The sequence below is a fragment of the Tenrec ecaudatus genome, chromosome 1 (genome assembly GCF_050624435.1).
Source record: "Tenrec ecaudatus isolate mTenEca1 chromosome 1, mTenEca1.hap1, whole genome shotgun sequence".
NCBI classification, from domain to species: domain Eukaryota; kingdom Metazoa; phylum Chordata; class Mammalia; order Afrosoricida; family Tenrecidae; genus Tenrec; species Tenrec ecaudatus.
The window spans coordinates 63476486-63503566 of NC_134530.1; the positions used below are offsets into that span (position 1 = coordinate 63476486).

Below are 27081 nucleotides of genomic sequence, written 5' to 3' on the forward strand. Positions count from 1 at the left end.
CAAACTGCTCCAAACCGGTTTGATGTTTCTTTTGTTATCTTTGCTAATTCTGTGCCTGTGGTGGGGATCTGCCAGGCACCTCTGAGTCTGCCTTCGCTTCCTGTTGCCACTAGACTGAGATTCCCAGAATCCAGATGAGCTGTGGCCAGAGATCCATGGTGTCCAGTCATTTAGTCCATGTTCCCTGTGTGCAGGTGGTCATTCTCCTGAAGGGCAATTCAACAGCTTCCTGTCCTATCGGAACCCTGGAGTCAAAGTGGGAGCTGATTCTCTGGACTGGGCTCGCAGCCTGCAGGGAGGCTGGTAGCTGAAGGCATGCACCATTGAGCTCTGATGGAACCCTAGGGGTAGTGGACTGTGGGCAGCAGATGGTTCTGGGAAGTGAGCTTGACTGGGCAGAGGGAAAGCTGCCCAGTCTGGCTAGTGAAGCCCTACAGTGCTAGGGTGATCCTGTTTTCATTCATCTCTTTCTACTAGCTAAACTGACCAGAAGAACTAACCTTCTGTCCCCCTGCCCCGCCCCCCCCCCCACCCCCCCAGTGCTGTGCCCCATGTTCCCAGAACAGCCTCTGGCCAAAGCAAATGAGCATTTTCACTCCTGTCTGCTATCTGCCATGTGTGGTACCAGCCGCCTTTTTACATTTGGGCTGTGTTCCACTACATCTCCAAACGTTCTCTAAGGTAGACTTATTATCCCCATTTCATGGAGATGGAATCTTAATCGCAGAGAGGGGAGGTGACTTGCCCCAGATCACACTAAATCTAAGTGGCCAAACTGAAATTCAGACCCAGGTCTAACTTCCAGTTTAGTGCTTTTTCTAATATGGCTGCTGCAGATGGAGTTAGGGGAAACCAGAGAGAGAATTCTGCCCATTTTAGCTCATGCTTTCTCTCATGCCTGCCGCTGAGATCGTACTTTAGCTTCTGCAGCGTACTTCCCATCTGCTTCCCCATCTTATCCTTATAACAACCCTGGGAGGTAAGTAGAACAGGAATATGATAATAAACCCAAAACCAAACGCATTGCCGCCAAGTCGATTCTGACTCCCAGGGACCCTACAGCAGAGTAGAAATGCCCCAGACGGTTTCCAAGGCGGTAATCTTTATGGAAACAGGCTGTCACATCTTTCTCCTAGTGGCTAGTGGCTTCAAAGTGACGACCTTTCCCTGCGCCGCTAAGCTCTTAACCACTGTGCTACCGGAGCTCCTTAGACTATTGTAACGGCCGCTGTTTATTAAGTTGCTTACCAGGCACCAGCCGTTATTAGGTGCTTTCCATGCAGGATCTCAGGCGTGCTTGCAGACAGTCCTATGAAGCTAGGTGCTATCATCATCCCCATTTTATAGATGGGGTTACTGAGGTTCAAAGCGGTTCACTGGGCTAGTTAATAGTGGAGATACACCTTGAACCTACCTTTTCCAATCTATGGGCCTTGTGAACCCAACCCTCCAAACACACAGAAAAACATAGTAACAATAATCGTCCTGTTAGTCTTAGGAGGACTAACTTTCATACCATGTTTTTCAGTTGACCAGTTTTCACATTTGCTATCTCGTGATTTTATCAACACCACGTGCATCAGGCTTGCCATGTGTAACCATCCCCCATTTTCCACATGATGAAATTGCTTCAAATAAGCGAAGAGGTCAAAGGGTGGCAGAAAGAGAAGGGGAGACCCTGCCCCCAGCATCTCAGTGTTCCATGCATTTCCTGTGGTCAGTTCACATGCTCCCCTCTCTCCACAGATCACTCCTCCCTGGGCCCCCAGGCCCGCCTGTAGCAGCGTCTACCTGCGAGATGTCTTCCTCCGATGAAGAAACGCTCAGTGAGCGGTCATGCAGGAGCGAGCGGTCTTGCCGGAGCGAGCGGTCTTATAGGAGTGAGCGGTCAGGAAGCCTGTCGCCCTGTCCCCCAGGGGACACTCTGCCTTGGAACCTACCGCTGCATGAGCAGAAAAAACGGAAAAGCCAGGATTCAGTACTGGACCCTGCGGAGCGGGCTGTGGTCAGGGTCGCTGGTAAGAGAGGTTCCGGAGCGGCTGACTGCCCTGGGTACATGGGAGGACTAGACCATTGTGTACTGACGGGCACCAACTGGCATCTGATTTGTTATTGTTGCGTTTGGTGGGGGGGGGTGTGTAGAATGATTGAAATGGCATTCAAGAACTATGAGAGAAGAAAAGTTCACACCTCTGGCCCCAACTCTAAAACTAGAGATGAGTTCACTTTTGCATCTTTTGTCCATTCTTTGTCCTGCAGCAGTTATTTTTCTTTCTTTTTTTTCTTTCAAGCCGTTTTCTTCATGGCTTAGGTACCACTCTGGATCTGATTGGTCTTTAGTTTTGCTCTTTTTAAAAACAATATTTTATGGGGTTTTCAGTGAACATTTTTACAGCAAATTGGATTCATTTTATTTTTGGCAGTTTCTACACAAATCATGCAGTGACGCTAGTGACATGTTTCACAGTGTGTCAGCATGCTCTCTAATTGTCTTCTGGTTGTTCTGTTTTCAGTACTTTAGTTTCCCTGCCATCTGATGGTCTCATCTTTGAGCTAGAGTAAATATTGACCTTTGCGTCTCTGGAGATGGTCTTTCAATAGAGCACTATGCTAATGGATACTAGTCTTTATTTTATGGGCCAACTGTTAATTTACTAAAAGGAGACTTCGTGGGAGAGTTACAGTTCCACATTCAACTGGTTCTGTCAGTCTGAACTGTCTAAGAAGTTGAGTTCTGGCCCACATTTTTGCCCCATTCTATCAGGGTTCCTCCACTATGACCCTGCTCTGACGGTAGGTGATGAGAGCTGAGCACCATCTACTTCTGGTCTTGGGGTGAATGTGGCCATGACTCTTATAAGCTGCTAGGTCAGTAAATTACCTTCTTCTCTGGGATTTTGGTTTTTATTTACTGTTATATCATGAAAAGGAGCTGTGGTGGCATACTGGGTTATGCGTTAGACTGCTAACCACTAGGTGGGTGGTTCAAACCCACCAGCAACTCTGCGGAAGAAAGATAAGGCTTCCTTTCTGCTTCTGTAAAGATTTACAGCCTCGGGAACCGCCGGGGCAGTTTTACTCTGTCCTATAGTCATTCTGAGCTAGAATCGGCTCGTTGAAAGTGCATTTGGTTGGGGAGCACAGAGATTTTCCATGTTGCATGTGAGGCTTTGAAGTTACCATTTTTGAAGGTTGAAAAGTTTATGATTTTCCTAAATTCTACTGGTTTTCTCCTTTGAGTCATAATTGACAATTCGGCAATAAATATCTTTGAAAATAACAACTTTTGACTTATATTGAAGGTTTTTAAAAAGTAAAGTCATCAAAACAAAACAAACCTAACCACCATCAAGTCAATGCCTACTCATAACTGCCCCTGTGAGTTTCCAAGACTGTAACTCCATGTTGGAGTAGAAAGCCCATCTGTCTACTGAAGAGCTGCTGCTGGTTTTGAACTGCTGACCTTGTGGATCGCAGCCCAGCTCGTAACCACTCTGCCACCAGGTGTCCTAGAAATAAAGCTGTAAGAGTGCGTGGTTTCATGCACCTAACTTTTCCAAACGTTGTACTCATTTACCTTAACTGCTTTGTGAAGGCAGGGGCTGCCCACTCTGGTGGAGGACGTGCCTCGTTCTCCTTTGCCTAGCAGTAGTGCTGTGTGGTAATTATGAAGGAGGAGGTACTGGGTTGTGGCTCTACCACCTGTCAGCAGTGTAACAGACCCTAGGCAAGTCCTTTATTCTATCTCAGCCTTACCTCCTTCATCTTAAAGATGCCCTCCTTGTAAAGGTCTTAGCATGATTTGGGGCTCAGTTAGCAGGGAGCTTTATGAGGTTGGCCCTCTCTGCTGCTCCCACTCAGGCACCTAGAACTGCCTCCCTACGGGTGTGCTCCACAGCTGAGCAGGTGTTGGTGCCATACCAGGGCCTGTCCCCCTGCCTCCTTGTCTCTCCAATAACCTAACCATTCCTTTCCATCCCCCCACTTCTTCTTTATCATCTCTCACCTGCCTTTCTTTTCCTCCTTCCTGGGTTGTCTCCCTTCCTCCAGATGACTAAATCCTCCAGGATTTTGTTCTAAAAAATAAACCTGATCCTCTTACTCGCCTGCTTTTTAAGTTTTCTTAGATTTCTCACTGCCTGGAGAATAAAAATCTATTACAATCAGAACCTCGCCCGCCTCATCCACTTCCCCTCATGCCACCTCTCCCACCAGTCACCCTGACCCTCTGACCGGTGGCACTGTGACTTGCCCCTTAGGGATGTAGCTTTATGCTTTAATCCCCTTTGAAAAATGCCTAGGAACCCCTCCTTTGCTCCTAAGTGCCACCTCCTTTGTCCCTAATGTCCCCAGTGGGATCCAGAGCTCCCTCCTCCTCCGCTCTCCTGTTGGTGCTTTCTCTCCTCCGTGTTCCCTAGTTATCCACAGGGTGCCCAACACTCCCTCAGGACTCAGAGCAATTTGCTTTGTTTTTGTTGTTACCTCCAGCTACTTGCACAGGGCCTGCGAGTGGTGGGGGTCATCCTGCCGGGAATGGCTGGGGGAATGCAGTGTGGAGAGGATAATAGGTGACCCTCTGTGATCCAGGCAGCAGATTGTTACACAGAAGAGTTATGTGGCCTCAAGTAGTCAGGAAAGAGCTTCACAGGGAGGGGACAAAGTAGGGCCAGAGGGAAAGGGCGGGTGGGGAGTAGAACACCCGTGGAGGTGGTCTTTCTTTAGGCTTCCTGAAGACCTTGGGGTCTGGGGCATCAGCCCAGTAAGACGTTTTCTAAGCTGTTCCTAAGTCGCTGGCAGGGTTTTAATTGTCCCCAGCCTTGAAGGGCCATGCTACAAGGGCTTCAGGACTCCCAAATCCCTCCTCCTTCGGAGGGCAGAGTGGATGCTCCATTCATCCCGTCTTTCATCACTCATGCTCATCCCCAGAGGCCTCTGCGAGGATTCCCTCCTCAAAGGCTCCCCTGAGGAGGCCCATGGGATGGCTTGTCTACCTTTTAACAACCCAAATCAAGAATTGAAGCCAAGTGGATCCGAGGGCGCTCAAGTCCCAGGCAGAGCCCCCAGGGCCCCAGCTGGGTCAGTTGAGCAAGGGGCTGAGGCCGTGCTGGGTCTCGGCACTGATGCTGAGGCTGTTCCTGACACTGCCGGATGACAGTCTTGAGGAGGGGCTGGGCCTGTGAGGCAGAAAGTGAGGAGACTGTCATGGTTAAAAATAACTTGTGCTCTGCAGTTGGGCGTGTTTCCTTCGCAGGAGGGGCCAAGCAGCAGAGTTGAGGCAGGACTGCTACTTCAGAGTCTGACTGGAATCTCCCTGTGACTTCAGACTTTTGTGGGGTCTCCGAAAGGGCAACTGAAAGGACAGTCATGTCCAAGTGGGGACCCCTTCCTGTGAGGCACCGAAGAGGGGGGTCTGGGAGACCCTGGGCTTGTTGAAGTTTTCCTTTCATTCTTGGAGGAAATGAAATCAGACTTGTGCTGGAAGCCAGCTGTGACCTCTGCTCTCTCTTCTTCCCTCTGGGCCCGAGTTGTGAAGCCAAATGGAAGTGTCTGAATCTGCCTCACCAAGTATAGACTTCTCCTTCCCTGGTTCCATTTGGCATCCTGAGCTGGTCTTCAGAGCCTTGCATGTGCTCCGGGGTCTGATTAGGGGGTTGGGGTCTAGGGTGGGGGTGGCTGCTGATCCCACATGTCTGACTAGAGGAGGCATGTCAGGGCCAAGAAACCTGCTGAGCTCAGTCCACAAAGTGAAAACAGCTTCTGGGGGCTCTCCATTTGCTGTTACCACACTCTGCCTTTGGCCCTTAGCCTTCCCTCTCCCTCTCCTTGACCAGCCCCCTTCTTGACGCACTCCTGGAAGCTTGACCAAAAACCAAACTGGTTGCCCAGTTGCCATGGTGTATTACAACTCATGGCGACCCCATGTGGGTGAGAGTGGAATTGCACACCATAGGATTTGTAGTGGCTGTACTCTTATGGAAATAGGTCACCAGCGCTTTCTTCCATACCACTGGGTGAATTTCAACAGCCAGCCTTTCAACAGTTTGCAGCCATATATGCACCACTTGTACCACTTAGTGACCTCCCTTAAGCCCAGTCACTAAAAAAAAAAAAAAAAAAGCCCATCACTTTGAAATGTAATACTAGTCATTAGAGAAATGCTTTATTTCTATAGATCAGCTCAATGGCTCCCCCTGGAGCTTTCACAATCACTCCCTGTGGTCTGGAGGAGAGGTGTTGGGATAGGAGGTCTTGGCGAGTTTCAGGAACTTGCCAATGGTCACACAAGACTGGTAGAACAGATCTTCTAACTCCAAGTATATTGCTACTTTCATTTCCTTAAGCAATAGAGAGGAACCCTGGTGACACCGTGGTTGTGTTAGGCTGCTAACGGAAAGGTCAGCAGTTTGAAACCACCAGCCACTCCACAGAAGGAAGATGAGGCTTTCTATTCCATAAAGAGTTATAGTCTGGGAAACCCACGGGGCCTATTCTAGCCTGTCCTTGTGTCCTGTAGGCTCGCCATGGGTTGGAATTGACTCGATGGCAGTGAGGGCTTTTGTTGTTGTTGTTGTCGTCTATTTATTTGTTTAGATAATACCTGGAAACCAGTCCAGCCTGAATCTTCTGTGGGTGACAGTCTGAATTGTGGGTCTGTGGGGAACTCATAGAAACCCTGTAGGACAGGGCAGACCCTGTGGGTTTCTGAGACTATAATTCATTATGGGATAGAAAGCCTCATCTTTCTCACCCACAGAGTGGTGGTGGTTTCGAAGCCTCATCTTTCTCACCCATGGAGTGGTGGTGGTTTCGAAGCCTCATCTTTCTCACCCACGGAGTGGTGGTGGTTTCGAAGCCTCATCTTTCTCACCCACGGAGGGGTGGTGGTTTTGAGCTACTACTGCCCTTGCCGTTAGCACCTTAATGTTTAGCCCCTCTACACCACTGGGCGAGAAACAGGATGTCATACGTTCACTGTCATATGGTTACACACTGCACATCTCTAGGGGGCGCCATTCACACGCACTGACATGGTAGAGCTGCTGCTTCTTTCAAGTTTCCTGCAAGTGGCAGTACAGTGCCTTAAAGCAGGGGGTCATGGTCGGCTACGGGCAAGGTTTGATACAGGAGGGCGTTCTCCATCCATCACGCACCTGCTCACCCTTCAAAGATACATACGCAGCATCATCCTGTTCATGGCATTGAGGTAAAAAAATAATAACCCTCTTCATGGAACCCAGCCTAGGTGGGAAGACAGAAGGGAGAACTGGCTACATCTCTGTGTGTGTTATGAAGAGGGCAGCACAATGAGCCGGCCTAAGAATTGGCCTCCTAATTTACCCACAGAAAGCTTATGTGGCATTCACTCCCGGGAGCCCTTCAGTAGGTGCCATCATCCCTAGTACCTGCGCTAGCAGTGTTCTCCCTGAGCAGCCTTCGTGAGCCCATCTAGCCAGACAGTATTTGTATCTCTGTCCATCCCTTGTTTCTGTCGTCTCCCTGTTAGAGCTCATTGTTTCCCTCACCAGATCTGGAGCTTACTGTAGTCAGGAGCCCCATCATACTCTTCAGGTGTTGCCCCCCGGATCTCACGCTGAAAGGTGGGGAGAGGGCTTTCAGCATCTAGAGATTCAGTGAGGGCAGATGTTTGCTACTCTCAGCTCAGCTCTCCGAGGTCCTCAGGGGCCTGTTCGAAAGCACCAGGCCAAGTCTAAGAAAGCACCTGCTTTTCTATGCCCCGTGCTCCTCACTCCCCAGCGCAAGATGGGTGTGCTGAGAAGAAATCCTGCAGCTGCTTCTCCGCTGGTTCATTCCTTCAATTAAAACCAAACCAAACCCCAAAAGACTGAGCTCTAGCTAAGTGTCAAGCACTGGACATGGAGTCAGGAGACCTGGGGAAATGGCTTTCTTTTTTAGAGCCTCAGTTTCCTTATCAGCGAAAGGAAGTGGATGGCATTTACTTCAAATGATCAGTGGCTGAGAATCAGAAAGCGCTGGACAAACATATCCCAGATCCTATGGGACTGAGAGAGGACAGTCTTCCTTCGATAGCCCCCAAATTCAACAGCTCTTCCTTCCCACCTAGCCCATCCTAGGCTGCTCGGGAACTCAGACTGCCCAGTCCAAGCCTTTCTTCGTGTCACCTGGAAACTCCCCAGGAAAGCATGATGGGAAGCAGAATGCATAACAACCCCACCTTGAGGTGCAGCAGCCTCCTGGTAGTGCCATTTCTGGAAACTCCCCTGGGGCATTAGAGGAGGCTCTGGGTGAGCAAGGAAGGGGATGAGTCCCCATAGTTTATCTCTTCCATTTGTTCACTCAGGGCTGTATCAGGTATCAGATGGATGAGTTTTTTTATGACCAAAACGTGGGTAGGAAGAGAGGATGCAGGGTGGGAATGGGGTTCTAAAACAATTCTCTTGGGAACACCTACTCTGGAGCAGGCCACCTTCTTTGCTTTGAGGCTCTTTGAAGTGTGGCATCCCCAGAGCTCTGCACCCTGGGAGGCTCCTCCTGTTTCTCAGCGTGGCCACTCCTTCCTGGCAGCATTCTCAGCAAAAGAGGCAACAGAGATGAGGCAGCTTGGGTCCGTGGATGGAGAGTTGAGCGGGGGAGAGGCCCTGAAAGTGGGGCAGGATGAATTGTAGCTACACACCATCAGCTCAGCTCCAGCTCTTTGAAAGTAGATCTGGGTCACATTAGCTGCAGGGATGGAAAATGACCACGTGGGCAGAATTCCGTGCAGGCAGCAGAAAAGGCAGCTAATCTCCTCTCTCTCTGAGGCTCAGGGTCCCTGTGGGGGATCTCAGCTGGTGAGGGATGGTGGCTGCTGCGCTGCAAGGTGATGATGTTGTGCATTCTTTTTCCCTTCATGCTTTCCTGGTGATTTTCCAGGTGACGTGTAGCAAGGTTTGGATTGGGCAGTCTGGCTGATGCCTTTTAGCTCCCAAGCAGTCTAGGAGAAGCCGGGAGGAGGGGGCTTGTGAATCTGGGGGCTGTGGAACTAAGGCCGTCCTTTCTCAGTCCCATAGGTTCTGGGGTTAATGCCACCAGAGCAGCGAGCAGGGCTACAGGATCTAGGCTGCATTTGTGTTTTGCTTCAACAGTACTAGATCTGGGAGCACACCTGGGCATGAGTATAAATGACCTCCCAGCACCAATGTGCCTGGCCAGCACCCCTTCCCGGCCTTGCTGCTATGGCTAGGACCTGCTGTGATTTGGCCCTGCCTCAGCTTGTTGCCACCTGTCAGGTAGATGCAGCCAGATTCCTGTTTCTACCTAGGCTTCCTGCTGAAACTTGTGCCTGGGCTTTGGATATTACAGCCTAGACAATCTGAGCACCCTATAATTTGCAGTGTTTGTGGACAGAAGGTTCTGTCCTGAGAAGTGCCCCACGCCTATCCCAGAAAGTGCCAGGCCTTTGCCTTGTGGTCAAGGAGAGGTGTTTGCCTCGAGGCTCAGTGGGTGGCGTCTCTGGGCATTCTGCCTCCTGGCAGCACAGCCATCTACCCCTCCTTTCTCATTCCTCATTTGCTCACTGTGCCATTCATTCACTCCTGGAATAGCTTTGGGAGTCAGCTGGATTCCTGTTCCTGCCAGCTCAGTGACTCTGGGAAGTTTGCTCTAACCTTGCTGTGACTTAGTTTTATCATGGTTAAAAAGGGGGAGCAGGAGAACCACCTCAGAGTCTTGCTGAGTAAATTAAAGGAGACACTGGGAGTAAAGGACTTGGCCCAGCGCCTGCCGTGCAGTCAGGACTTGATAATATATTGGTTATCAACATTAATATCAGTTGTTCATTCACATAGTTGTTCATTAAGTCATAAGGCATTGATTCATCCTTTTTACTAATCCTTTGATCATGTATTCACTCATTTAATAAGTATCCCTAGAGCTGTTTCGTGCTAGGGCCAGAACCCAGTCCCCACCTGCCAAGGCAAGTAGGATGCATCAGTGAGCTGCCCTTCGCTAGGAACCTAAAGGAAATTATAAGGAAGTTGTGAGAGGGAAGGGCCCCTCCCCTAGATTAGAGCAGTCCTTGGAGAAGGACATTATGCTTGGTAAAGTGGAAGTAGAAGGGCAATGAAAAAGAGGAAGGCCCCCCAACAAGATGGATTGACACAGTGGCTGCAGCAATGGGTTCCGGCATGGGAAGCTTTGTGAGGATGGCGCAGGACCGTGTAGTGTTTCATTCTGTTGTACCTAGGGTCACTGTGGGTTGGGACCAACTGGTTGGCACCTAACAACAACAGATTAGAGCAATGATAACATTTGATCTTGGACTTGGAAAAGAACTAGGAACTGACACGCCTACCCGAAGAGAAAGGGCATGTTCAGGTTGCTTGTTTCTAGTCTCACTCTCTTTCCAGGAGGAAGGCAGGAGAGTGGGGAGAAAACAGTTGCTGGGTGTTAGGAATTGAAGAAACCACTGCATTTCCTAGGAGGCTTGGGGAGTTTGATCTGGGGCTCAGTCCTGCAGCTCCTATGAGTTGGTTGGTAAAGAATTCCAGCCTCAGAAACCCATCGGGGCATTTTTACCCTGTCCTGTAGGGCCACTGTGAGTCAGAATTGACTCGATGGCAGTGAGTTTGGGATCCCTCATAAACAATAGCTGGAAAAGCTACCTGGTGCATATGTGTGCTCTATAGGACACTCATGTGAGTACATGCCCTAAAGGTACACCATGCAGTCTGCACATATCATTTGATCCTTTTAGAACCCCGGCAGTTGGTTGGTCTTCGCTCTCATACGAAAGAGAAAAGTTTAGACTTTTAGGAGACTTGAGGAGAGCGTATACTCCAATGGTAGCTGTTTATTGCTCAGCTGGCGGCTGGCGGGGGCAGCGTTCTGTTTGCAGTGCCCCGTGTGTTCCCCCGGGAACGCGGTATGTATAATCTGCCCTTTGGGGCTGTACTGTGCCCTTGTGGCTCACATCAGCCTAATCCCAAAGTGTACCCATCCCCCCAAAGTAGTGAGAATAGCTTCGTTTGTCTCCACAACGCAGATTCAAGAATTACTAACTCCCGGCTAGTTATGTTGCATTCCTTTGTCTCTCTTCCTCCTCTCCAGTAACTACATACTTAACAGCGGTTGTATCCATATCTGAAAACTGGAGCCAGTGCCTCTGGACCACTTCCCAGAGACTTCCTGAGGGATTCTGACTCCTGAACGCAGGGACTGAAGGCACAGCATGTGCCTCTCAGTGTCACTTGTCTGATCTTCCTGTCCAACTTTTGACGTGCATACTCTGGTCCCAGAAGACGCAGAACCAGGCTAGTGCACACCTGCCTCGGCATGTGGAAATCTCAGGTTCGAGGACAGCATCTGTTTTGCACAAAATACTTTCCATCGCCCTGGATTTGAATCAGGACCCTGCCAGTGTAATTGTGGAAAGTGTCATAAAACGAGGAGTCAGTCTTGAAGGGGGAAACTGAGGTGTGGGAACACTGGAGTCTTTGAGAGGGAGTGTTGTCCGTTGGTCTCAGAGGGACAGTGCCCCTGGCCTGCCCTCATTCTCTTATCTCAACCCAGAGCAGCTGCCCCTCCAGGCTGCCTGTCACTGGCCCTGAGGTGGTGTTGGGTGGGGTGAGACCTTGTTTCAAGTCGAAGTCACACCTCTGGGTCCCCACAAAGTACAGACCCTGTTTGGTAGGATTCTCAGAGGCCTCACACTGGATGAGATCTTTGTGTGCCCCACACACACCCACACACATACACACATCAGGGGAGGGATATTGGGTGTGTTCCAGTGGGGCTCCTGTGTGCTTGATTCCTTCAAACCAAAAAAAACCCAAAAAAACCAACAAACCCAAACACGTTGCCATCATGTAGATTCCTTCAAGATGGGAAATAAAGTTTTATTTACACAGAACCTGGGAGGCAAAGGGGTTCAGACCTTCTCTAACTACCCTGATGATGCTAGGAGTGCCGGGCTTTTCATGCTTTAGCTGATCCACTCCTCAAACCCCACCCCACCCTAGACATAGGTGTGCGAGGGTAGGTAGGTAAGCTGGAACTGCAAGCGTTCAGTAGTATCTTGCTCAAGGTCTCCTAGCTAGTCAGGGGCACAGCTAGGAGTGGTGCTAGTTCTGCCTAGGGCACCACACTGCCTCCTTCATGACAAGGAACAGTAGTTTAATAATAGCGAACGTTTGCGCAGCACTTTGAGGTTCACAGAGTATCTTAACACTCATTATCTCCACTGGGCCTCAGCCACTCCAGTGGGCAATATGTTCCGTGCCCCCTTGGGACATCTTGCTATCAGGCGTCCGGTCTCAGCTCATTTCCTCCAGTGAGGTTTGGAGACTCTTTGACACGTCAGGGGAGAAGGCCTGGAGAGAGGCTGAGGTGGAGAGACTTGGTGAGTTGCTATGGTAACCCAGATGGCTGAGTAACCATTTTGAGGGTTGCTATGGTGACAGGGGCTGCTGGGTGGCAGGGATCCTGTCTTCCTGGGTGGCTGGCACCATTCAGGCCTCTTGGATTAACAGTGTTTCACCTTCTGAACAGAAGGGGGCAGCATGATTGCCAGAAGAAGCTTCCCACCCCAGAGCAGATGTAGGAACTTGAGGCAAATCTGAAAATAGGTTTCTTTTTAAAATAATCATTTTATTGGGAGCTCTTACGGCTCTTATCACAATCCATCCATCCATCCATTGTATCAAACACATTTGTACATGTGTTGCCATCATCTTTTTCACAACATTTTCTTTGTACTTGAGCCCTTGGTATCAGCTCATTTCCCCCGCCTCCCTCCCTCATGAACCCTTGATAATTTCTAAATTATTATTTATTTTTCATGTCTTATACTGACCAATGTCTCTCTTCACCCACGTTTATGCTGTCTGTCTCCCTGGGAGGGGGTTAAATATGGATCATTGCGATTGGTTCCCTCTTTCCCCCCCACCTTTCCTTTTCCCTCCTGGTATCGCTACTTTCATTATTGGTCCTGAGGGGTTTATTTGTCCTGGATTTGATGTGTTTCCAGCTCTTATCTGTACCCGTGTACATATTCTGGTCTAGCCAGATTTATAAAGTAGAATTGGGGTCATGAGAGTGGGGGGAGCATTAAAGAACTAGAGGAAAGTTGTATGTTTCATTGGTGCTATACTGCACCCTACCTGGCTCGTCTATTCCTTGTGACCCTTGTGTAAGGGGATGTCCAGTTGTCTACAGATGGGCTTTGGGTCTCCACTCTGCATGCACTCTCCCATATTCAAATTGGTATGATTTTTCTAGGTCTTTGATTCCTGATACCTAATCCCATCGACACCTCATGATCACACAGGCTGGTGTGCTTCTTCCATGTGGGCTTTGTTGCTTCTGAGCTAGATGGCTGCTTGCTTATCTTTAAGCCTTTAAGACCCCAGATGCTGTATCTTTTGATAGTCAGGCACCAGCAGCTTTCTTTACCACATTTGCTTATGCACCCATTTTGTCTTCATGTTGGGAAGGTGAGCATCATAGAATGCCGGGTTATTTGAACTAAAAGTTCTTGCGTTGAGGATGGGTTTCCAGGAGCTGAAGAGAAAGGGAGATTTGGTTTGGGCTGGCTCAAGCCTGAGCCTAAGAGGCTGGTGGAGGGGGTCCTGGAGGCAGAACTCCTGAGAGTAGAATGGGGAGGTTTTATTCCAAGAGTTAGCCAAAGGTTCAGACCTCAGAGAGGTCCTTCTCTGTCTGGCACCCCTACTCTTGGAAAAGCAGGTTGCAGCTTACCCTTGCAAGGAGGAATGAAGAGAAAACATGTACACACACACACACACACACACTCACACACTCACACCTTACTAGCAGAGGATTTATTTATAAAGCAACAATTAACACATGCAAAATAATGCAGCAAGAGCCAAGCTGAATAAGTAAGTGCTGGAGTAAACCTTCCAGAGGTTGGGGGAGGAGCACCTAGTGGATTCTTCTTTTTTGCATGGGAAGTGCCCTCAGCCCTAGGCCACTGAGTGGACACTGAATTGGATACTCAATGACTGACCTCCATATCCCCTTCAATAAATATGTCTTCTGTGAGGCACTGATTCCTTCAGCAACTATTTGTTGACAATCTATTAGGTGCAAAGCATTGTTTCTGGCCCTTCGATGAGGAAAAATTAATATGTATCTGTGCCTTCAGAAAACTTAAGACCAAGGAGGCAGAGATGCTGAGCCCCATAGTGCATGTGGGTGGAGCCCCAGGAATGAGGGAGAGAAAGGTGGTCGGTTTTGAGAAGAAGCCAGTCCACTTGGATTGGGTAGACATAACTTCCTCATTTTGGTGAGCTGGACAAGTTGTGTTGACTCAGTCGGTGGAACTGGGGAGAACAAGGCATTCCAAGCAAAGGCTCCAAATCTGATGATAAAGGAAGATGCTACACACCGTGGTATCATGGGAGATCACCCCGTAAAAGAAAGTGGATGTCACACTATGGAGAGCATTGACCGACTGGCTTGGAACAGGGATATTGTGAGGAAAAGTACAGGCTTTTCTCAAACACCCCAACTTTCTTACTAGATAGACGCCAGAGTCAGCTGTGCATTTCAGGATCATCTGATTCATTCATTTATACATCGAGTCCAATTTTTTAACCAAAATTTTAATGAGTATCCTATATGTGCCAAGTCATTTGTTGCTAAGGAGCCCGTGGTGACAGTGTAGACAACAGCCTCAGCTCTCAGGAAGCTAATGATTTAGTAGGTGTGAGAGACACAGGCCACACCTGCAAATGTGGTGAGTATTGCCAAAATGGGAGTGAAGGGTACAAGACCTAAGCGGGAGCTATCCAGGCCAGGTCAACGGAGGAGAACGGTGAAGAATGGTTATAGCCCCGAAAAGTTAGAGCAGGTGGCAAGGCCCTGGGAAGAGAGCAGAAGGAAATTGAGTGACTCAGCTTTGGGGAGCAGGGGGTACTTGAATGAAGCTTAAAATGTGGAGGAAATGAAGGCAAGACGGATTTACTTGTGTTACTCTTCTACCCCACTAGATGTCGCCCGGAGTACACCCTGTTTCCTGACTGCAGCCTTGTTAGAAATGCAGTAGCAGTCCCACCCATCAGGAGCAAAGGAAAATCAGACCGAAAGGAGAAAGCCACAGAGCCTACCCGATTGTGTAGTCTAGCTATAAATTTAGACTGTTGCTTTGGGGAAAAAAACAACACCCAAAACCGGAAAACCTCGTCTTTCTTCTTCCCATCCCCCAGCAGCCTCTTTGTTCCTCCAAGCTTGTAAAAATGTCTCTGTATAAAACAGGAACATCAGCCAAACATGTGGACTTCCCCCTTTCCATTCATTAGAAGAATACATTACTTCAAAATCTTTTGGGACCATTTAAATGTAAATTTTGTCAAGAAAGCAACTTGAGTCTGAGAGAAGCCCTGTAACCATAGCCCCAACCAGAACTTTCTTTCTTGGTTATCGTGTTTCTTAATAGGAATCTCAACCCCATGCCCTCTCCCTCATCTCACTTCCTGGCCTGCCTAGACCCACCACCCACCCTGAAAAGCCTATCTTCTGAGGCAGATGTTTCTCTCTCGCCCTTGTCCTTTCCCTCACCAATGGCAAGCATCAGTCAGGCACAACTCTTGAGGAACCTGCTCACAAAGTGGAGCCTGTGCTTGACAAAGGGACTTTTCTTTATACTGTAATGAAAACAGGAGGAGGTAGATCCTTCTGTCTGAGGGTGGAGGTATCTGTATTTGTTTATGTGAAATAATACAGGTAATGCAGATGACTCGGCATCGAGACAGTCAAGATCCCCAGAGTTTCCACAGTCTTTGCTGTTTGTGAAAAATGTGTGTATGCTATCCATCAGTGCCCACTAAAAGCCTTTGATTACTTCATTTACAGAAAAAGACTAGATCTCACATTTATTCCCTTTCCTTCTTTTTTTCTAGACTGAGCTCATTAGCAGCTGACACCAATCTGTGAACTAGTGTTTGAAGCACATGGGCAGAAAGTGGAAGGAAACAAGCATTTGGTCACGTATCCACCCTGTCCTCAGTCAGGCCCTTCCCTGCATGCTCACCATACTCACACCTGGGCAGGCCAGCACAACTTGATGGAAAGAGATATGATTAATGGACTGCTCACCCAATTTCTAATTGTGGTGTGATGTGGAAATAACCAACATGTGCCCAAAGAAAAAAAGATCACCTCAATCCACTGTTGTCAAATTTATTCCAACCTAGATAGGGTCTCCAATGATTTGTAAATCTGTATGGTAAGCAGACAGCCTAGCCTTTCTCCCAAGGAGCAGCTGGTAGCTTTGAATCCAGGGCCCCCAGTGAGCATCTATTATTGAAGTGCTTCAGGTTTTTCCTTCATATTGTGTTGTGTATTAACCACATACCTGGCCCTACTCATAGGGCCAGAAGCTCCTTGGAGGTAAGAAGGTCTTTAAAAAGCTTGAGACTAGAAACTGAAATGGAAGCTCACGTCTCAATTTTAGCTCCTCAGTGTCCCATAAATTCTTTTTTATTTTTACTTGTTAATGAACTATGTGAGATCAGCCTTTTTTTTTTTTTTAAACCCACAACCACCTCTCCACTCCCTGAAAAATCAAGTGAACAGACTTGCTGAGGATAATGGCTGAATAGAGGGAAATGTGAGGAATATGTGTCAGATTTACACATTCATCATTGACCATTCTTGGACAGCACTTGTTCATGGATATTGATCACAACTAAAGGGAAGGCCTGAAGGAGCTTGTTGGTTACTCCTTCCCTATAATGGCCCCAAGTGAATCCCTACCCCATTTACCAGTTTTGTTTCTGGCTTTTTCCTAGATGATAGACAAGAATTGGCTTCCCCTTTCCTCCCCTGAGCAGCTATTCTCCAGGAATCTTTTCTTTGTTCCTTAACAGTCCTGGTGCAGGCTCAGGTTCCCACATCTCTCCCTTTTTGAGCCAAGCCTCTCTGTCCAGGTGGTTCTTGCAGTATAACAATCCTACTGGATACCTTCCCCCCACCCCCCTCTATATAGATTGCTGCCCTCTTCTCGCTCCTCGTATTCATTCCATAGTGCAAGTCCGAATCCCGATTTCCTTCCTCACACTCAGCTGTCATTTCTCAGGTCTGCCTCCCCATCCTTGGCCTGGTTTACTTCATTCATGTCCTTGGGCCTGTCCCCTTGGTTTCCAGTTCATTTTCTTTGGCTTCTGGGAAACCTTTGTTCCTGCAATGATCCTTTGTGGCCTCGGCGTGCCCTTTGGCCTGCCGAGGCAGCCCTGTCTGAATCTTGCCCTCGTCTTCATCCTGACCGCGTCTGGCCCTGCCATCTTGCTCCTCTTCTAGGTTATTCTAGGGCCTCTCCAGTCGCTGCACAGGCCCCAGGCCGTCGCTGCCCGGCCAGGGGGCTCCCTCCTTTGTCCGGCTCGGGGTGTCGGCAGCCCCGAGGGGGCGGGGGCTGCGCTCGCACCGGCGGACGCCGGCCGGGCCCCCCTGCCCCTTGGGCCGGCTCAGCCTGGGCTCGGGACACGCGTGGGCCCCCGGGAAACTGCCAGCGCGGGCCTCGCGCCCCTTCATCCGGGCCCCGCCGTGAGCCGCACCACCGGGGGAGCCTTGTGGGGCAGCCCGGGGCTGAGGGCGCGCCGGGCCGCCGCGGCGGCGGGCTGAGGGCGGGGAGCGGGCCGGGCCGGGCCGGGCCGGGCGCTCCTGACGGGGAGCCGCCGCCGGGGCCGCCGGGGCGGGCTGGGGGAGGAGCGCAGGCGAGGGGCGGGGAGGTGGCCGCGCGAGCCGGCCCCGCGGAGCGGCAGCGGGCTGGGCGTGAGAGGGCTGAGGAGCACGGCGCGACTGCTAGGCCGGCGCCGAGCCGAGAGCCGAGAGCCGAGAGCCAGGAGCCGCCGCGGAGCCGCACAAAGGGCCGAGGCTGGGGCCGCCGCCCCCGTCGCCACAGCCGCCGCCGCCGCCGCCGCGCGGGGGCCTGGAGCCGGCGCCCGCCGGGGCCCGGGGAGAGCGCGGCGCGGGCGGCCATGGCCAGCTACGTGCCGGGTCAGCAGCCGGCCAACCGCAGCCAGGAGAAGGAGTTCGTGCAGGCGTACGAGGATGTGCTGGAGCGCTACAAAGGTACGGCCGCGGCCCCTCGGAGCCCCGGGCCCGCGCGGAGCCGCCGGGGGGCCTCGGAGGCCGCTGCAGGTGGGGCGGCCGGGCGGGGTCGCGCCCCCGGGCCGGGCGTCTCCGGGCCAGTTTCTTTCCAGAGTTGAGATAAGCCTTGGGGTCGCGCTCGCCCCGTGGCCAGCGCTCCCCCCCCCCCACGGGTTCCCGGATTTGCCCGGCGATCGGGCCCCAGCTGGAAGCCGGCGCGACCCGCAGCTCGCCTGGGGGACCCGATCCGTGGGGAGTTGCGGGGCAGGAGGGGGAGTTGGGCGAGAGACACACCATCCATTTTGCTCCCGGTGCGGCTCTTCCTCTCGGCGAGGCTTGGGCATCTGCGTGCCCGCCGAGGGTCCCTCGCCCCCTTTTGTTCCCCGCAGTCTCACACCGGTGGCGTGGAAGCCGAGTTCGGGAGCCACCTTGCTTCTCCCGGGGGTCGGGCTGGCAGCGGGTGGAGGCATCTGCTCGTGTCAGTGAGTGTGCAGTTTGGGGTGGGAATCCCCCCACACACCCCAATCCCCGGAGCCGGAGCCTGATTGAGGCCGGGTGCATTTCTTTTTCAAAAGTGAAGATTTGTCTGGAAGCTCAGATTTCAGCGCCGGAGGGGGGGTGCGGGGGGGGGAGGGGGAGCGGAATCTCTTGCTAAGCAGTTCTGCAAGTTAATGCCTAATCTGAACCTCGGGTGCATTCCGAGAAAGTTTGACGGGCCCAGGGGCCGCATTTCTCTTAGGTGCCAAAGGTGCCCCATCAGTGGAAGCCGGGGTTGTGTGGCCTTGCGTGGCCCCTCACTCTGATCTTTGACAACCAGTTGTGGGAGGTACTTGTGCTTCTCACAGACGTGGACTTTCCCCCAGAAACTTCCTCGGCAGCACTTTCCCTTGTTCTATCAGCTCTGGTCCTTGTGACTGGGCCTTCAGCTGCTTTTCATCGGAAACCGAAGACACTTGGGCCCTTCTGACCAAAGCCTGCAGACTTGTTTACGACACCTACCCAGCGAAGGGAAACTAATGAAGAAGCTGTAAAATTACACCCCCCCACCCCCCCACCTCGGTTTGGGAGGCATTTGAGTTCCGTTTGGGAATGCAGCAAAGGAGGGAGAGAGAGGAAGAGAGGGAGGGAGCTGTTAAAGAGGACCTGCTAGGGGTGCTGCTGGTTCCCTCTGCATCAGCCCCTGTAAATGGTCCAACTTCTGCCCGCGGCAAGTTTTCTGTCAACCCCCTGTGGTCTGCCTTTATGAGAGAGGTGGTGCTTTTCAGAGCACAGAAAGGTTAGATTGTGCTGCTGAAGCTCATTGAAAAAATGCTGCGGAGAGAACGGTTCCATTAAGTTCCCTTTGAGCAGCAACACCGCAGTCTTTAGAGGGAGGAGTCTGGGGCGTCCTGGGCGGTGGCAACTTTAAGCTAGAAGAACTAAAACACAAAGTACTTGGGGGGGGGGGCGAAATCTCAGAATCTCACAGGACCCTGTTGCTGGTGGCCTCCGGCTGAAAGGAAGTTTGGAGTCCCAGCAAATGAAACTGGGGGAGAAGGGGAAGGAGGACTTGTTCCAGGAGCGGTCTCTTGGGCGCTATCCTTTTAGCTGTCTCACTCACTTTGGCTTTCCTCGGAAAGACTTTGATCGGTGTATAGGAATTTGATCCTTCCCAGACATAGGTCTTTTTCTTGAGGGAAGGAATAAGTTGAAAAATAGTTGGCCCAAGTAAATTAACCTGAGCTACGGAAGGTAGTTGTATAAGCTGCTCTATGATCGGTGCAGAGAGCCCCCCCACCCCCACGCTGCACCATTCTTCCTGGGAAATCCCAGTGGTTTAGCAGCTAGGCCTTTTGTTACTTAGCTCTATGGAATTCCTGCATTTTCCAGACTTAACAATCCCCCCTATTGCCTTAATTGGAGAACTGTTTGCCTAACCAGAAGAATGAGTCCAAATCAATAGAATGACTGGATTTGTGGGAGTGCGGTGGGGGTTAGTAACGGAGTAGGGGGTAGTTTGTGAGGATAATGGCAGGAATCAATTTAGGAGAGAGAGGGGGAAACATTGGTGATGGTGATGATAGGGTTCGAGGCCTACAATGTTGTCTACCAGATTGCTGTTGCAATTAGTTGTGTAGTAACTTCCTACAAACCAAAGCAGGATTTTTATATTTCAGAAGGAGAGCTAAAGTTTTCAGCTGTGTAAACTGCCCCTGGAAGGGGCAAAGGTGAGATGGGAAGTGATTACCCGCAATTTGCATTGTGCAGGGAGCAGACCTGTATATATTGCAGCTGTATTAGGAATGGTTGTCAAGCATGGATTTTCCAGAACTGTGTTTGGCAACCATTTCCCTCTTGATACAGAGAGTATGGTCTTGCAGGATTGGATGAGTCAGCATGGACACAACTGCTCTTCCTTATTTTCCAAATATCCTAAAGGCTCTTTCAGTTGGCTGGCCAGTAAACAGGAGGCATTGAATATAGCTCTGGAGCCTAACATTTCAGAGTGGGATACAACCAACAGTGCAGTAGTATGTCTTTTATTCTTTCAATCCTCCAGCAAACAGTTATTAAAACTTCATTGTGCGCACAGTCACACAGTATTAGGCACTGGAGATGCTAGAATGTGAGTTAAATCTGGTTACTGACATTTTGCCAAGAAAGGATTTATGCAAACAAGTAATTATGATAGTGTGATAAGAGCTAGAACAGAAGTATGCATAAAGTACTATAGAAGCAAGAGGAGGGATGGCTATTTCCACCTGGGTCTCCTGGGGAGATTTGACAAAGGAGATGACATTTGAGAGTGGGTCATTAGTGATGAATGAGATTTTGCCTTGTGGAAGAGGAGGAGCGGGGAGAGGGCAAAGGAAATAAACAGCCCTCATGAAGGCTTGAAAGCTTGAGAGAGAATGGAAGGGTTTGAAGAATATGACATGAGTAGTTGGGTGTGGCTAATGGACTAGGTGTTAGGTTGGGAACAGGTGATTTTGTAAAAGAGCCAGGGTCCAGTTTACAAAGAATTTTTTATGGATTTATTCCGTGGCTAGTGAGGGAATTATTGAAGGCTTAAAATACACACACACATACACAACTAACTCATGACAATTTTATTAAATCACAGTGGGGGAACATATCTGTTCAGTGATTGGAATACTTACTTATCCTGCTCCCCAAGGCATCCTCTTTTTGGTACCAAAGTGCTGTGGGGCCGAGTTAGTAGCCAGATGGCTGGCTGATTGTGAGCATGGAAACAAAGAGAAGTGAATAGTTTTGAGCAGTTATTTCTTCCAGATGATAGAGGTCGGTCACAAAGTTTTTCTCACTGTTCATCTATTCTAGGGCTAATGAAAACCAAAGGAAACTAAGAAGTACCAGTCAGAGAGATAGGAGGACTGGGATTCCTCTCCTAGGGTAGAGACAAACGCTACTGAAGTGGTAGCTGGTGACAGTTGGGAAGGAACAATTAATACTCTTGGAGTTGTTATTATGTGCCGTCAAGTCATATCTGACTCACAGCAAACCTAAAGGATGGACTAGAGCTGCTCTCCAGGCTTTCCTAGATTGTAAGCTTTATGGGGCAGTTCACTAGAGCTTTTCTTCCATGAGGCCACTGGGCATGTTTTAACTACCAACCTTTCCATTGTACCCTAGTTCTTCACCACTGCACTAGTAGGGCTGCTTTTGTTTTAGGAGAGGAGGTTTAAACACACACACAATCTGGGTTCATATTAGTTGGTAAACAGAAAGTAATAAATAAATTAGCTCAGCTAGAATTAGATTTTCTGTTTTCACAAAGGCTTGGAGACTAAAGAGTCTTTACATACTTGGATGCTTAAGGAATAAAAGAGAACATTCATTTTTCAACATTGGTCACATCCACTATGTGGCCCTTCGGAACATCTAAGGTCTCACTAGGTGCTCGTTTGGGGAAGCTAGTTAGGACTAATTTTACCATTTCCTAGAAAATAACTTATAAAACAAGGAATAGAGTTGGAGCAAGGGTAATGCATAGTGTTTAACGTAACAAAACTAACAAGGCAGGGTGGTATAATAGAAAGAGACAAAGCTTTGGATTTCATCAGGCTTGGATAACTTCTGTGTGACCTTGGGAAAGTTGCTTAACCTTTCTGACCTTTAGGTTTGTTTCTCTTCTGTTAAAATGGAGATAGTAATACTAACTTGTTGAGATTCATGAGAATATAAATGAATGGTTGGGATATGTTAGGGCATTACTTAGCCCTGGTGTTGTAATGGCTTGTGTTGGATTGCTAGCCACAGACCAGGTGGTTCAAGCCTACCTGCCAATGAAGCTATCTACCCTGTGAAGATGTATAGTCTATGGAACTCTATGGAACATTTCTATTCTGTTTTGTAGAGTTACTAGGAGTTGCAATGGACTGGATGGCAGTGAATTTGTTTATTTATTAGGCTCCTAATATATAAAAAACCTTTCATATATAAAGTATTATTGCTTTATATTATGCACAACAATTTCTTATTATTGTACTTGAGCTTTATTGTCTTGGAAGAACTTTTGACATGTACTAATTTGTCCCAGAGCTGGGCTCCTGATTTCTACATGAAGATTTCTCATTACCCGACATAAGAAAGTTTTCTTTTTTTCTTTTAATTAATTTATTCTTTCATAAGAAAGTTTTAAAATCAGAGCAATGGCTTGGGTTAAATGAGATGATTATGAAAATGTTTTAATTGTTAGTGTCATTATTGTTAATTAGTTTTTAGCCTGTGCAGTACAGTCACATAATGTATATGCCTACATTTCCAGATCTCTGGACTGTGGGAAATTTCTTCTCCCTTTTTATGTGTTTCATGCTACATGAATAACATTACATGTTTTGCACAGAAGCAATGTAATGCAAAGTGGGGAAGTTTTGCTCACACACCAATAGGAAAACATTGGCTGAGGATTTAGAATGGTATTCTCTAAGTACAACTCTGAAGCCACCTTGGTTAAATGTAGACTCAGTTTTTAAGTTCCTTTTTAGAACAAAATCCTACAATTGAAGTGGATAGCTTATAGGCAGAGCAATAGAGTAATTACTGCTTATGGACATGGACACTGTTAATTCAGAAAATGAGTCAAATCTTGTCTGCTGGGAAATCAGAAGCTTTGGCCAAGTTCTTGCTGTTGAAATAATAAAATGTGTACGTGTACTAACAGTGATTATAGGAGCTGCTGCTTCCACCTTGGCCTTGTTTGGCAAGTGACAAAATGCAAGGCAAAGCCCTTTACCAGCTGAGGCCACTCATCTTGTGCTTTTCAGTGCCATATCCAGTTTGCCGAGACCATGGTGGGAAGCATACTTCAAAGTGAATATCTGGGAACAAACACCTGACATCAAAAGCTACTAGTTAACAAGGGCTGCAAAATAAACCCTTGTGGTGTCCTCTTAGTGTTCTTGAAAACACCCAGGCATGCCTTCTTTTACGAAATAAGGTTGGTTCTTTCAGCTTGTACTAATTATATGATGAGCTATGTGACCAGGTGGTGCGACTCCTGCTCTTGTTCTTCATGAGATGGTTTGGAGCTGTCGTGGACCAGAGGCATTCCTTTTTGGACCTGGAGGAACCCTTTCATAGGTCCATTGACCTGGCTTGTAGTATGTAAGAATGTTACCCCAACTTTTCATTGCAAACCAAACCCAACTTATTACTGTGTGTCTCCTCCAGTTGACAGTAATCCTGTAGGATGGAGTAGAACTGCTCCATGGAGAATCCCTCCTGGTGCTGTAGTGGTCAACTCATTAAACTGTTAACAAGATAGCGGTGTTTGAATCCACCATGTCTGTGGGACAACAATGAGGCTGCCTGCTCCCATAAAGGTTTACAGCCTGGGAAACCCACCGGGGCAGTTTTTCCCTTGCTTATAAATTCTCTGAGTCGAAATTGAATTTCTGGCAGTGAGGTATTTTTGTTTTGTATGGCAACTTTCTTAGCGGATGTATTAGATTATCTGAATTTTGCATATGGAAGTAGATTGCTGCATCGTTTCCAGCTGGGACCAGAGTGCTTAGCATATGTAACTAGAGCTCCTTACTATATTAGTTGTTATTCTAACAAAATTTTATTTTTCCTTCCAGAGCTTGTCAGTTCCTGACAGAAATTAAAATGGGTCTCTAATTTTTGTCTCCAGCTTTCAGAGCCTTCTGTGATTTGACCTGCTTTGTACAACCAACTAAAACCAACAAAAAAAATCTAGTCAATTATTGTCAGATTAATTTTTGAGTCATGGCGACCCCATTGTGTCAGAGTTGGGCTGCATTCATTCAATAGGGTTTTCATGGCTCTGTCCTTTTGGAAGTAGACCACTAGGCTTTTCATCTAAAGTGCCTTTGGGTGGGTTTGAACCATCAACTTTGAGTCTAGCATTGAATTGTCTGTGCCACCCAGACACTCCAGTGGCGGGCTGTATCAGTTGTTTTCACCCCACACAGCTCTCTACTCCCTTTGGCATGGCTCTGGGATCCCACATGTTCTCAAATCCATACCTGGGCCTTTATATCTTCTTCTTGGAATGCCCCCCTCTCTTTTATTCAGTGTTGTTTTTGGTTGTTGTTATTAAAACTAAGCCTGTAAAAAACAAAGCAAAACAAACAAACAAAAAGACTAAGCATGTGACCCGTGTCCTTGTGTAGTTTTCTCTGTTACTCTGTCAGACAGCTTCTTCTTTTTCTGATCTCTTATAATGTCGACCTCACAATAGTCTATTAACTACATGCTATTTTTATTATTCTTTTATTGTTTCATCTCTGTTAGAATTGTTTCCCTCATGAGGTTTTATACTCTTAGACCATAGGGACTTTTTATAGTTCTTTTGTATGTGGTTGATTGGCAAGGAATTTCTCACAGAAGAGGCAGTCATTGCAGTGCTTACAACGTATATTTAAAAATAACTTTCTTTTATTGGAACAGTAATATGTGTTTAATGTAGAATTATAAAAATATAGTAAGATGCAAAGCACTTTTCCTAGGGGTGTGTATATGTGTGTGCCTACATGATGGAGGGTGCAGTGGCAGGCAGGCAAGCTAACTCAGACATGCTCTGAGTGGGAGGGAGTTCAAGGCTGTGGAACATTATTGACTAGTCTGGAACTGGATACCCTCAACTTGCTATGGCTACCAGAATCATGTTACAGTGTAAATCTGCAACTATGGGCAGAGGCTCCCCCCCCCCCCATGTCCATTCAAAATTGCCATCTTCTGCATGACCATGTGTCAGTCATCAGGAATGTACCAATTATCAGGATGGTTTGGGCTGGGGCCTAGGATAACTTACGGTAATTAATCTATCACTCAGCATCTCTCTTTGGGGGCAGATCTCTGCCAGCTGTACTGCTGGATTTCTTCTCACTTAGCAAATTTCTGTAGTGATTTTTGTTCAGAAAAGGAAAACAATTCCTTTGTGTTGATGAAAAGCATGAACTTGCTTGAAGTGTCTTTTGCAGTTCAGATGGTTTCCAACCTGCAGGAACACGTTGAGTTGAGACATATAGGAAGCAACTTTTTTGTTTTGTTTCTTGACTGTGTTTTTTATTTATATTTTTTGGCTGTGTTTTTTAGTCTGTCAACAACAGTGAATACATTCATTGTGTACACTGAGCTATCCTAATACCTGTAAGCAGATACTGTGTTGGAGAAAGTCATCCTGGGGAAATAGAAGGGCTAAGAAGTATGAAGACTTAGAAGGACTAAGGAGTAAGTATAATATTCAGACAGGCAAGGAGTATAGAAAGTCCTGAATGTTTTATCCAGTGGGTAGGTTTAATGTCGTGCTCATATAAAAGATAGCTAAGAGAGGAGATCTGGAAGGTCACAGTTGTAATTGAGTCTTGAGGGCAGCTGTCAAAAGGAGTGATACATAAAACGTTTTGGACAGGTAGAAAGATTTAGGAGTCTTCAGATGACGCAAATGGTTAATGTGCTGGATTGCTACTCAGAATGTTGGAGGTACTGGAGCAAAGTTCTGTTCAGACATCCATGGGGTGGCCAGGAGTAGGTGTTGACTCAATGGCAGCTGGTGAAACAGAGACTTAAGTTTAGGTACTCAAATTGCTAATCCTTTTCTAGGAGCTTTTGCCTTGAAAAATCATTAACTACCCTCATCTCAAGCTTTTCCAAAACAAAGTCCCTTTCCTTTCTTTTTCTTTTCTTCTAAAGAATATCCTTTAAGGGGCCTGCCCCAATCCCAAATACGTGGACACCTGCCCCTCCCCCCAGAAGAATTAATTTTAGAGGACAGCACTGAAGCTGCAGCTGAGGGAGAGGGACATGTCTGATCAGAGCACATGGGAGCAGATGAAGGGGGAGGAAGAGAGTGGAGCACATCCTGGCCCAACAAGCCTTGACAACAATATTCCCGCTCAGAGCAGCCAATCCAGAGAGAAGACCATATGGCCGACCCCACTATGAGACACGACATTCCTCACTAACCCATAGCCCTACAGGGGACAACACTGGAGACACTGTGGGAATGCCGCCCAATCTGATCCCACCACACCGAGGCAAAACACTGAGGGTGTGCAACGGAACAGCCAGGGGAAAAGAGCAACGAAGTCCCCAGGGAATACCAAAATTAGACTTGGGGGCCAGGGCTTGGTGCCCCAACAGACTTGACCAGAAAACACTCCTAAAGGCCATCAAGTAGTCCTTGAACTAAATACAAGGTTTTTTTTTTCCACTGGCTTTTTGTTGTTTTGTTTTCTTTTGTTGCTTGGTTTTGCTCTGTCTTGTTTTTGTGCATGTTATTATCTCCACAGGTCTGTCTAAATAAGATAGGCTGGATGAACAATCTAGAGGAGAAAACAACAGGACTGACAGTTCTGGGGGGACATGGGAGAGGGGAAGATGGGGATACAGGTAGTGGTGTTAATAAACCCAGAGACAAGGGAACAACAAGTGATCCAAATTGGTGGTGAGGAGGGTGTAGGGGACCTGGTAGGGCGAGATCAAGGGTAATTTAACAGGAATTACTGAAACCCAAATGAAGGCTGAGTATATAGTGGGAGAAGAGGT

At 48.3% G+C, this 27081-nt stretch overlaps 1 protein-coding gene across 1 annotated transcript in view; it reads left to right on the forward strand.

The window, feature by feature from the left end:
* Window positions 1-1758: 1758 nt before the first annotated feature.
* The window catches only part of MACF1 (microtubule actin crosslinking factor 1), a 384195-nt gene continuing 358872 nt past the window's right edge, over window positions 1759-27081 (forward strand). The window contains exon 1 of the mRNA XM_075554202.1: window positions 1759-2018. Within this exon, the coding sequence (XP_075410317.1) occupies window positions 1799-2018 (220 nt within the window). The 5' untranslated portion in view covers window positions 1759-1798. The remainder of the gene's footprint in view (window positions 2019-27081) is intronic.